General features: G+C 36.3%; 1 protein-coding gene across 5 annotated transcripts in view; it reads right to left on the bottom strand.

The window, feature by feature from the left end:
* TP63 (tumor protein p63) overlaps positions 1-13278 on the bottom strand; it is a 228491-nt gene that overhangs the window by 134890 nt on the left and 80323 nt on the right. For all 5 annotated transcript variants that reach the window (XM_082461484.1, XM_082461489.1, XM_082461483.1 and 2 more), the window contains 2 exons: positions 3307-3435; positions 2411-2543 (listed from right to left, as the gene is read on the bottom strand). In XM_082461484.1, coding sequence (XP_082317610.1) covers positions 2411-2543; positions 3307-3435 — 262 coding nt within the window. The remainder of the gene's footprint in view (positions 1-2410; positions 2544-3306; positions 3436-13278) is intronic.

Here is a 13278-nt window from a genome sequence, read left to right as displayed (position 1 = left end):
AAGCAGAGGATGGTCCCCTGATTGGTGATATTCTAGAGCTGTGCTACCCAATACACTACCAACTAGCCGCATGAAACAATTTAAATTTAAATTAACTAAAGTTACAGTTGAGTCCCTCATTTGCACTAGCCACATTTCAGATGTCCAATGGAGCCATGTGGCTAGTGGCTAATGTGTTGAACGTAGGAATATAGGACATTTCCACTGTTGAAAAAAAAATTATTTTGAATAGGACTGTTTTAAAGAGAACATTTTGACTTTTTAGATAACTCCCAAGTCTCATTTCTTATGACTTCAAATTCCTGGACTTCCCTGGTGGTGCAGTGGTTAAGACTCTGCGCTCCCAATACAGGGGGTCCGGGTTCAATCCCTGGTCAGGGAGCTAAGATCCCGCATACCACAACTAAGCCTGCGCGCCACAACAACTGAGCCCGCGTGTTCTAGAGCCCGTGCGCCACAACTAGAAAAGCCTGTGAGCCACAACGAAGAGCCCGCAAGCTGCAACGAAGACCCAGTGCAGCCAAAATAAATAAATTAATTAATTAATTTTAAAAAATTCCTGAGGTCCTACTATGGGCCAAACATGGTAACAAATACTGGGCATGACAAAATATGGTTCCTGTCCCCTTTAGAGATAGAGAAAGAAACAACTATAATATTGTGTCATAAGTAATATGATTAAAAATATACCTAGGTTTCTTCAGAGGAATAGTCTCTAATTTAGACTGGTAGAGAACAATGATATGGAATCTTTTTCTAGAGAAGGTAAGGCAAGCATGGTGTTGAGGGATGGATAGGGATTGGCTAGACAGGAGAAAAAAAAAAGGGATGTTCTCAAGGAGAAAATGTCTAATAAAACAAAGAAGAAACAACATGGAACATTAAGAAACCACATGTTTCAGTATGTGAAAAGATAATAATAATAGGAACTGTAAATAAAAAGGCTTGATTCTGCATTTTAAACTAAATAACTTGGTTTGCTTTTATGAGAAACAGAAAATCCCTGCCTGGAGAGACTATAAAAAGATAGGTAGCAGCAGCCTAGGCAAACCTGTTAGCTTAAGAGGTGATAGTATTAAATGAATTGGGGACATCCTAATTTCTAAGTCACTGTCAAATCAGAATTTATATATTTATAAATATTTATATTTAATTATCACACATTCCAAGGCCTTGAATTACCTGTCCCTTGGATTTATCTGTCAGTTTCCTTCTACTAGCTCAAGGATAATTGAGACTAGTATCCATATTAAGATGGAAGGGGCCAATGAAGAAATGTATTTTCACTTATCAATTTGGTGACAAAATATCAGTGTATTTGAAAAGTTACAATTTTCTATTTTTGGTTGTTTCCTGTCCTCTTCCCCCACTTCCCCTTCTCCCAGTATTAAAAAGTACAATCTATATTAAAGAGTATATAGTGAGAAGTCCAGGAAAATCTTACATCAGACCAGAGAGGCAAGGCATACCAAAACATCTTTCATCTGTACCATCTTTCAAATAAAGTAATTTGGTAACCACCCCCTCCCCCAAAAAAAGAAAGTCATGGCACTTTATAAAGTGCTCTCTTTAATCACATCAGCAGACACTCTATGACACCCCACCCTTTTTCTAGCTCCTTTCGCTTCCATTTTTCTACAAATTTTTATTTGTTTTTTATAGAAAACGCAATAGGGCTTGTGTGGTGCATGAATGATTAAAAAAAAAGAAAAGAAAACCCACCAGTTAGCATGATGGACTGCACAAATACAAGAAATTTCATCTAAACGCCTCAGAAAAATGTTTTACTATCCTTAACCCGTACACTCCTTAGCTGCCTGGGAGGTGTGTGGATGTAAGATTTTGCCACTTTATAGGGGAAAAACTGAGGTCTAAGGTCATGAGGGACTCAGTGGTAAAGCCAAAAAAAGAGCCTATTTTATATATTAGTTAGCTTCTTTCCTCTTACTCCATTACTTGAATCTGTGTGTTTGCGTAGAATTTACCTCATCCTCCGTCATTAAAGAAGGATAATTCTATGAGAGAGGCAGTTTGCCATAGTGGAAAGTACTTTGTATACAATTCAGATCTTGGCTTTGGTTCTGACTGTCTCCACCAGCTGTAAAACATTGGGCTGGCACCATCTGCTCTAAGTTGGGATAGACATGAGGAGCAATTTAGATAAAGAATGCAAGGAATTATCTCCAATCCCCTTCCTCATACCAGTGGAAACGTATGCATCATGAAAAGTTGAGGCAGACCCAGATCCCACAGATCCTAATTATTTTTCTGCTAACCACATTGACTAGCTTTCCAGTGGCCTTGCCCATTCACAGCCACCTGCCTTTTCATGTGCCATGAAAGAGACGGGTATAACAGAGATGTGGATAGCATGGCCCACAGATTTAAAGGGGAAGCCCATGCCACTCACCCACATGGGGTCACTGAGGTCTGAGTCTTGCATGCGAATACAGTCCATGCTAATCTCGATCTTGTTTGTTGCACCATTTTCTGATGGTTCATCCACAAAGTTCAAGTCAATGGGCTGAACTGAACAGATGGGCCTACCGTAAAGGAAAACAAAAGTGTGTTAAGTGTGGAAAGGGACTAAAACACACTCATTCAGTCGGTAATAATGAGCTCTATTTGCTTTAAAGTTGGCAAGGCTTGTTGATTGGAGTCAAAAAGCCTAGGATTGAATCCTGGCTCAACCAATTACCAGATGTGAAATCTCTGGCATTCCAAATCTAAGCCCTATTTGTAAAATGGGAGTCATGATCCTTGCCCTCATCAAAGAACTGCCAGGTGGAACACAGAATAGAAAGCAAGTATCAGGGATATACCCTAAACTTCTGGGTCCCCAATGCTCTGATATTGTTTCATCTTTCCCTTAATTTACTCACATATCCAAACCTGATCTTAAGAAGGAGATCTTTTCCTAGCAAGGCATACAGACCAACAAAATTTAGTGTTTTACTTTCTCAGAGGGTATTTGCAACGTAACAGTAAATAAGAGTCTTTAAGCCAAAGGAACAAATTTGAGTATCAGAGAGTCACTGGGGAAGTTATTTGGGGTTAGGTAGGAGAGGTTTCTGATCCTCGAAAATTATACCACCTTAGAACAATAATGATCTTTTGGTGCTGGAAACTGAATAAATCTCCACTGAATTTTGAACACAGAGATACTATTGCAGAGAATAATTTTTTCCCAACAACATTAACTGATTTTTATTGATTCTAGAAACATGCCCTAGTAAGCAATACTTTGACCATCCACAATTACCTGTTTATAATAGTTCAACAGTTTTTTGCTTATCTGATACTTACTGTTCCAGAAAATCCCAGATGTGCTGGAAAACCTCTGGACTGAGGAATTCGCTTGTCTGTGTGCTCTGGGACATAGTGGATCGGTAATAACTTTCTTTCCAAGAGAAATGGGCTGGGGTTTCTACGAACCTTAAAAGGACAAAAATGAAACTAGGATTATAGTTTCTGTACTTATAATACTGGATATTAAAATTAAAGCATAGTCAATCAAAAAAATCAAGTGAATCTTCAAAATCATGCAGGGATACACAGCAAATTTTACAAGTTACACAAGTGGTGTTTCTTTAGGCAGTGGCAAGGATCCCATTTTGCCATAAAATCAGGTAATCAAGTCTTCTATCAAAGCTCTTCATTCTTAAATAATAATGTTGTTACACTCTGCACCTCCACTATCCATCTATGTTCTGCCGATTTCAAAAAGAAAATAAACATTCTCTCATTAAGTCTGACAGCGAGTCTGACCTATTATTAAATCCATTTCATAAATGTCTCAACTGATTATCTGACCATTCAGCCTCCAGCAGGTAAAAAGTAAAATCAGAAAATGAAAATGAGTTCAGAAAACTTAAATTTCACCCTCAGATACAGAAGAGGTATAATGTATATAAACTTAGTTTGTAAACTGTAAAAGGGTTGTGTAGATAATGGTGTTGTTATCACTATTAACAATATTAATGTTAAAGTGTGAATAATAATAAAAAAAACAAGATAAAAAAAAATTTCACCCTCAGCATAATCACCCCCCTCATAACTACCATCTTAGCATCAGGCCCAGGGACAATAAACTCAAACCTCTAGATCCAGATTTTTTTTTTAAATCACCTGTTACATATCTTAATGTGTGTGTGGGTGGTTTTTAACCAGAGCCATGTCAGACCAAGGGCTAAGCAAACATCTGAATAGATTGCAAATGAAAGGTATTTCTGTTTGTTTCATTTTGTTGTAGGGTCCTCAAGTTTGCCTTCACTTAAAATAAAAAATTAACCTTGCTCCCTATACATGTGAAGGAAAACATCAGCTTTCTCAGGTGATATCTTCTCCAAATCTGCATTTTATCTGCATATCTCATCTTAGTATGTGATTCATTGTGATTATCAGTAGACTAATTTTACTCCAGGATGAAATTAACTAAGCTCTTAATCATTACTGTTAGTATTATAGAGAGTTAAATAAATAGTGTACTAGGATAGTCAATCACCTTAAATTTGCAAATGAATGATCTGGTCTAGTTACATAATAGAAGATAATAGCATTGGATTTATTGTTGATGATTTTCAAGCTATATGGAGATGCACACTCATTTACTAAAGTCAGATGTATAGAGAACATCTATTATTTGCCAGGAAGATAATGGGCACTGGAGATAAAAAGTAAATAAGACTATGTCACCCTCTAGAAGGTCCTGGTAGAGAAGGTAAAGGAGGAAAACAAATCTCTAATAAATGTATTAAAAGTGTGCATACTATTATAAAAGCACAATAATGAAATATATCATCTCATCTGATGGATCAAGGAAAGAGTCCTAAATAATGAGAAGAAATCAGTCAGGCCAGATAAGGACTAATGGTGCAGAGTGAGCAGTCTACGGCACTGTTAGCATAGTGTAAAAATTTGGGGCAGAGAATGCCAGGAGATAAAGCTGGAGACGGAAGTAGAAACTTATGTGATATGTTTTTTAAAAAGCTTAAATATTTCAATACTCCTAGTGAGTATTGAAGAATTTTTTGTAAGATATTTTAAATGAACTTTCTATTTTGAAATAATTGTAGAGTCACATGTAGTTGTAATAAAAAATATAGAGATTATCCATGTCCCAGTTATTCAGTTTTCCCCAATGGGAAGTAACATCTTGCAAAACTATCATATAATATCAGAACCAGAATATCAACATTGATATAACCTACTGATATTTTTCAGAAATTCCCAGGTTTACTGTACTTTACTATGTGTGTGTCTATGTGAGTGTACTTATTTCTATATAATTTTTTATCACATATGTAGGTTAGCATATCCATCCCTACAGTATTAAAGGATTTGAAGCATTAGATTGAAATGGAATATGTCTTACATTGATAAATCCAGAAGTTGTACAGAGGAAGGATTTATAGCTTATTGGTTTATGGGCAAAGTTATTTAGGAGGTTGTTGCACAAGTCCAGGTAAGACAATAGGATGATAGAAGTGGGGATGGAAAAAATGGAGAAAATTTTAATTATTAGTGAAAAGGTTAAGTCAGATATTGTTTATGTTACTGACAGAAGAAGAAGGAAGCGTAGAGTCAAGAATGACTTCAAGTTTCCAGCTTTCTTGGACTGAGTGATTGATGATTCCACTAACTAAATCAGTAAACACAGTTGGAAGATCCAGCTTGGAAAGAAAGGAGAGACAATGAGATCCATCTTAGCATGTAAGTCTGAAGGACCAATGGGATATACAAAAAGTGAAGCAGGCAGCTGAATAAACTTTAAACTCTGGGAGAAAAATGGGCTAGAAGTTTAGAAACAGAAATCCTCATCATAGGGTGAAAATAAATCCATGAGAGTGAATACAATGACCTTTGCAGAGCAGGTGAAATGAGGAGTGAGAAAGTTAACCTTGTGGAGTTGGAAACAAGAGTGGGCTATCAGAGTTTATGAAGTCCCTGATGGGCACATCTAGAAAATCTGTCTATAATTAGAAGAGCATCTGAAAATCCAATATCTTTAAGTTGAAAGGGTAAATTAATTTTCTTCGTTTCTTTTTTGGAGTTGGAACCCAGACATGGTTTATACACTCCCAACTAGTGAGTAGAAAGGAAATAAAATTTAATAGATCTAATACTGACTGACAGTTAAGAAGATTTCTCCCATAGATGGCACTTTTGAATATGTTTGATTTACATTAAAATTTTTCTTCAAATAAAATAGGAGAAGGAAGTGGGGAGAAAAAAGTAAAAACAATTCCTAACCAGTGACAAAAATGGAGGTGAACAAATATATGAATTATTCAAACTCCAAAAAGTAAACAAACTGTCACATGGATTGTCATGTACATGGACCCATAAGCATGTCCCTAATATCCAAAGACCTTAACACTATGACTTGTAGCCTGACAGCCAGGTGAGCACTAGAAGGTGAACTCAGCAACATGATGTAGATTCTCAGTAACAGTGATGTTCAGTATGTGACATTCAATACAAAAAAGGAGAATTTTTTCTTAAAGTTGGCAGAAACATAGGTGTAGTTTCTAAGAGATTGACAGTTAACATAACCTAGATCTTAAGTAACAGACAGTATGGGGCTGATTCAAAAAGAAAGAAGGATCTTAGATGGAAGTTAGACACTGTCACTTTCCTCTAAAGCAAAAGAGAGAAAAATACTGTGGGCTCCATAGTCACTTAGTATTTCTACTTCTTCCACTATTTCTATATGGAAGTTCTGGTTTCTTTTTGTGCTTACTCTGCTATTCCTTTGTTTCATATTTTCCCTCTAGTTTCTCTTTGACTTCTAAAAGACCTTCTCTGTATCTCTGATGTCACCACTAACCAGCTCCAACACCTTGGAAATGCCCCTCAGCTCCGTGAGCTTCAGTTTCCTTGAATGTGACATAAGGATCATCATCTCTGCTTCATTGCATTTCAAATGCCTACCCAATCCTCAGTGCTCTCCTGCCCACAATATATTTCCTGGTTGCTTATTTGAAATATAATCTTTTTTTCTTTAAATTTTCTTGGTCTCTTGTTGGATCTAGTCAACGCTAGCTTTTTGCTTGTGTAACAATTACTATAGAGGATTTTAAGTAATTCAGGGCTAAGCCTATATCTCCCATCTTTGCATTTCTTGCAGTTTGATAGTTCCTTGAGGTTAGAGTGGAAGGAACATGGGTTTTGGAGTGAGATAGACTTGGATTCAAACCTCAGGTTACCGTTGGCATTCTATGAGGCCATTCCCAAGTTATTTAACGTATTTTTACCTTACTTTGTTCAACTATGCTTCCTTTATAGGGTGGTTGAAAGCCTTACTTGAAAGGTTTACTTATAGAAAATGTATTATACATTTTCACGTTTACACAATCAATACATTGGTTCTATTAGGTCAAATACTATATAATTTGTATCCAGGTAATACTTACTGAATTGAGCTAATCAAATAGTGTATTTGAAAATTCTGCTAAACTTGCAAAAGTGTCACACAGAAGTAATTACATCAAACCAGAATTATCCCTCATTTCAATCTAGTTCAAACCTTTCATCCTGTATCTGAGTCCTTGGACCAAAACAATGCCCTCATCACCTCTCAGTTTCTCCTAGATCACCTTTGTCTCAGGCTTGCTACATTAAACTGGGCAACTTCCTCCCCCAGGGCCTCAAGAATCAAGAGGGCTTTATAACAAAAGATAGGGGTGGGCTGTGGGATAGATTGGTGGTTATCAAATTGTGTTTCATGAAACCCTAGGTGCCTCGGTGTATTCACCAGATGTAACGAAATGGCCATACTGGTAGATCTCCTCTCTCCTTAACACCATGAAGTTTGTCTTTTGCCTGTCTTACGTGTATTAGGGCTCTGAGCAAGATTTCATTTGAAGAAAGCATTCTGTTAAAAAGAAAAATCAGTGGTGTAGGCTTGAGGATCTTCAAGGTCTCTTCTTTGCAAACCCATTATTGATTTCCATTTCTGAATAAATATGTAAAACATTTTTGAGAGAAAGGAAGGAAAGTGATCAGTTGGTGTCATAGGACAGGAAGAATGAGGTTAAGTCCTACCTATCTTCCAACATTTTGCCTTTGGGTGAATCTCAGTATCAATTCACTCATAGAACAATCACTCTGTTCAAGTGGTTTTATTAAACCAGCTGCATAGCACAGGGAAATCAGCTAGGTGCTTTGTGACCACCTAGAGGGGTGGGATAGGGAGGGTGGGAGGGAGACGCAACAGGAAGGAGATATGGGGATATATGTATATGTATAGTTGATTCACTTTGTTATAAAGCAGAAACTAACACACCATTGTAAAGCAATTATACTCCAATAAAGATGTTAAAAAAAAAAAAAGTCACACCCAAAGACAGCAAGCCTTAAGTCTTTTTTTTTTTTTTTTCTTTTAAGCTTGTTTTTCCTGGAAAAGAAAGAGGAAGGAAGGAAGGAAGGGAGGGAGGGAGGGAGGGAGGGAGGAGGGAGAAAGAAAAGAAAAGAAAAGAAAAGAAAAGAAAAGAAAAGAAAAGGAAAGAAAAGAAAAGAAAAGAAAAGAAAAGAAAAGAAAAGAAAGAAATGTCCTACTCTGTAGAAATGACCTGAAAACACCAAGGGGTATCTGATAACAGCCTGTATTCCCTCTCACTTTTCCTGTTCTTCCCTAAAAGTCATCACTGGAGTCTGTCTAACATTTAAGTTCTTTCAGCTCTCCTGAAAAGTCTCCAAATCTCTAAAATTTCAAAGTTCAAAACAACCTTAGTGTTATAGATGGATTTTAGAATGAATAGATCTCAAAGACCATCCAGCGCAGTTTTTCATATATATATGAAAATACATATATATATAATAAATACATCATATATGTATTTATATAATATATGGAAAAGCTGACATCTGAAATCAGTTCATTCTGCTATATTATACTCAACATCAGTCTTTATTCACAGTCCAGTAAGAATAAATTTATGCATCAGATGTTAATTCTCATCATGAATTACCCAACTCAGCCTCTTGCAGCAGTTCCCATTAATTTTCTGAATATTTAAAGCCTCCTTAGTTCCCTTTAGATCATCCAAACTTAAAGTTATAAAACTAGGAAATATACTTGATTCTAGACAAACATCCCCTAATTCACTTAACAAAATAAAACAGCAGTTAGTAGTGATGCAGATGAGAAGAACATGGGCTGTTCCTAGATTTCCTGACTCAAAGGTCCCCTTGACTGGGTGTCAGTTGTTCTGCTAGAGAGAGAATCTGGCACCAGAAATCTCCATGAGAACAGATCTGGAGGGGCCGCCTCACCAACTGCTCTCACAATTGGGAAGATGGGGTCACACATGAGTTTAAATCTTCGAGGACCTCACAGAATGTCAATGTTGGCTGTGATCTTAGAGTCTGTCTAGTCTTGCTCCCTTATTTCATAAGGAAACTGAGGTCTAGACCTGAAGAACTTACCCTAGGATCCACTGTTGTGCTGGAGTATTGGCTAATGAAAGCAGACTGCTAAATTTTCTGGAATTTTCCTAGCTAGTTGTTAAACACAATTATTATTATAATTTATTATAAAATATTAAACTTAAATAATTTAGGAAAACAAAGATAATAATTACTCAAAACTGATCACTTCCTAATTATTTTACCATTATCTCTGTTCCTGAAATACATTTAAAAAAATAATGTAGTGAAATTGCTCAGATTTTTAAAAAATAATAAAATTTTCAGTAAAAATGTGTTGCTGCTCTTCTTTAATACTGTATCTCAAGTAAAGGTTTATGTGCAAATGATTCAACAATATATATATTGAGTATCTATTAATGTAGGGAATGAATAAGATGTTACTTTTTTGAACGTTTTTCATAGTTTAGTGTTGGAAATAAAACACCTTCAATGTTTGTCTAATTTTTACCTTTTGTGCTCCAACTCCTCATTTCCCACTGGACTACAGCCTTCCTAAGGATAGGAAAGCCAGAATAGGTCATTCATTTTGGCTTGTGCTCTACTTGCTTGGTGATTGGCAGGAAAGAACTACCATTGGTTGTGCCAGGATTTCACTTCATAGGCCCTGCTTTTCCAGTTTACATATGACCATCTTTAGGCTCAGAGAGGATAAGGAAGTTGTTCAAGGTCACTCAGCTAGTGATAGAGCTGGAATTTAAATTTAGGATTGTATAACTTCAAAGCTCATTTTTAAATAAATTACATATATGACTTCTAATTTTCATTCACAATATGAAGTTTTTTCCCACAGTTAGAATTTTTCTTTTCTATAAAAGAACAAAATAGCCTACTAATTTTGTTTCATCACAATAATTATCCTTGGCACTCAAAATAAGCAAGAAATGGTGTGGGAAAATTAGTACTAATCCGTGAGTGATATTATAGAATATCTGGCCTTTCTGCAGATTTTCCATCTTGCCAGGAGTAGCTGACAAATGTAGTGTAAGAAAAGACAGCTGAGGTCTCTGTTGCCCGTCATGGGGACTAGAGTACTCGGATACTCTGGAAATGTCCCCAGTTCTCAGATAAATGTTGTTAAAAACTCTGAACATGGGGAAAGGGGGAGGAGGGATAAATTGGGAGATTGGGATTGACATATACACACTACTATACATAAAATAGATAACTAATAAGAACCTACTGTATAGCACAGGAAACTCTACTCAATACTCTGTAATGACCTATATGGCAAAAGAATCTAAAAAAGAGTGGATATATATATATGTATAACTGACTCACTTTGCTGTACAGCAGAAACTAACACATTGTAAATCAACTATACTCCAATAAAAATTAATTTAAAAAAACCTCCGAACATGGCTTCTCATTCTTTCTTCCAACTTTATTTCTATCCATCCATCCAATCTATCAACCCATCAAATTATGTCTTAAGTTTGTATTACCAGCCTCTCTGGATCTTTTCCAGAGCAAGTCTTCTGGTTGGCCTCAACAGCATTCTAAATTTAGGATTGTATAACTTCTAAAATTCACACAATTTATTTTATATTTTTAGTTCAGAAACATTCCCATATTTTCAGTTTACTCTGCTATTATTATCATTATCATTATTAATTGTCATGCTTAATTTTAAGGATGCTGAAGAGCACCTAGATGTCTTTTAGTAAACTGCCTCTTTATTGTACCCAGCAGTGCCCAAGAGCCCTGGAGGAGTAAATTTATTCAGATACTTGAGATGAATCCACCTTCAGGAAGTCACTCACATAATCTAAATCAGGCCCATTAAGAACTTTTTTTTTGTTGCATGGAAATCTTTTCTTTTCAAATTCATGTTGAAAAATGATTGGTCTCTTCCTTCTCTATTCACCCCAAAGTCAAACCTATATCCCAGCTTCACTTTTGGCAAACAACATTTAAATGAGTAAGGAGAAAGTGGGGAGGGGGGTAATTTAGGAGTTTGGGATTAACATATACACACTACTAAATATAAAACAGATAACCAACAAGGACCTCCTGTATAGCACAGAGAACTCTACTCAATATCTTGTATTATTCTATAAGCGAAAAGACTCTGAAAAAGAATATACTATATATATATCTGAATCATTTTGCAGTACACCTGAAACACGATATTGTAGATCAATTAAAAAAAAAGAAAAAAAACCTAACAAAAAAAATTCAATGGGTAAATTGCATTTAGAGCATATCTTATGCTTTAACATTTTTGATTTGTCACAATTTGAACAACAAAGTAACATAACCAAGGAATTCCTTTTTATATCATATTACTGAACTGATAAACTTAATTCTTAAGAAACTCTCTTTTGTATTTTTCAACATTCATTTTTTTCCTTTCTACCATAGTTAATTAACCACCCTTTCATCTTCAGAAGACTTTTCTCTTCTCATCGCTACCTGTCTGAAGACCTGATTGCCTACAGCTTGTTTTCCTTATAATTCTTTACTGAGCACCCCGGGCCCCAAATTCTCTCATCAAAGTCTGTATATCTAGTGTCAATCACCAGTTTTTAATTCTGAGGTGATTTTTTCCTCTCTTAAGTACCACATCCTCTAAGATGCATATTTTGTGCCCCACTCTTTGTCCTAAGCATTTGCTGCCTTAAAGGTAAGATTTCTCTGACTTACAGCCCCCTTCTCTCACACTCCCAATTCCCACTGAACCTTCTTCCTGCCTTCATTTCTTTTGTCAGAATTCTCTCCTAACCTATGTATGATCATCTGTCTAGACAAACAGCATTTTCATCAGGTTACGCTTCCCTAACTCAGAATTTATAGTCTCTCATCTTTGTGCCCCGAACAAAACCTAATCAGACTTTGCCCCTCATCTCCTTTATTCCTTTGGCCTGACCCCCTTTTGCAAATCATTCATCCAGCTGTATCCTACATGTTAGTTTTCAGCCAGGAGCCTTTTCAAATTACAACCTCTTATACTCCACTATATCCCCCCAAGCTTTATTATTTACATTTGCCAACACCCAGTACAAAACTCAGCTCAGAAGGGCTACTGCAATAGACTGAATGCCTGTGCCCATCCCAAAATTCATATGTTGAAACTTAATCCCCAATGTGATGGTATTTGGAGGTGGGGTCATTGAGAGGTGATTAGGTAATGATGGTAGAGTCGTCGTGAATGGGATTAGTATTCTTATAAAAGGGGCTCCAGAGACTTCTCCTGCCCCTTTCACCATGTTAATTTTCAGAGGCATGACAGCCATCTATGATCTAGGAAGTGAGACCTCATCAGACACTGAATCTGCTGGTGCCTTGATCTTGGACTTCCCAGCTTCCAGAACTGTGAGAAATAAATTTCTGTTGTTGATAAGCCACTCAGTTGGTGGTATTTTGTTTTAGCAGCCCAAATGGATTCACAGAGCTACAATTTTTTGTTTTTTGTTTGGGTTCATTTCCTCAATTTGGCGCTCTTTTTTTTGTCCTTAGTCAATTCTATTGTAATTTACTCATGTTGAAATGGTATTGCCCCAACTAACAAGTGAGGAAGTGGAAGTCAAGAATGATATTTTTAATTTCCTGGTTCTTACAACAGCAACAACAGACTAAGAAAGGACTTTACTTCTCAGCATGTATACTTTATAAATGAGGACTCACAGGGGTTTTATTGATAGTCCCATAGGAAGTCCATAGGGCTTTAGTGCTAAGCCCCAGCCTTCCTGGATCCCACTGCAATGCTCCACAGAAAGAAAGTGTACATTTAAAATTTTTCACCAGCTGAGCTGTCTCTCTAAATCCATGAACTTAAAAAAAATGTTATTGTCATACATCACTCTCCTATAATAAATTTATCACTTAATACTCTGATCAATTCAACCT

The sequence above is a fragment of the Balaenoptera physalus genome (assembly GCF_965194825.1).
Source record: "Balaenoptera physalus genome assembly, chromosome: 4".
In the NCBI taxonomy this organism is placed as follows: domain Eukaryota; kingdom Metazoa; phylum Chordata; class Mammalia; order Artiodactyla; family Balaenopteridae; genus Balaenoptera; species Balaenoptera physalus.
Note: the sequence above shows the minus strand (reverse complement) of the source record. Positions and strands in the feature narration are given on the sequence as shown.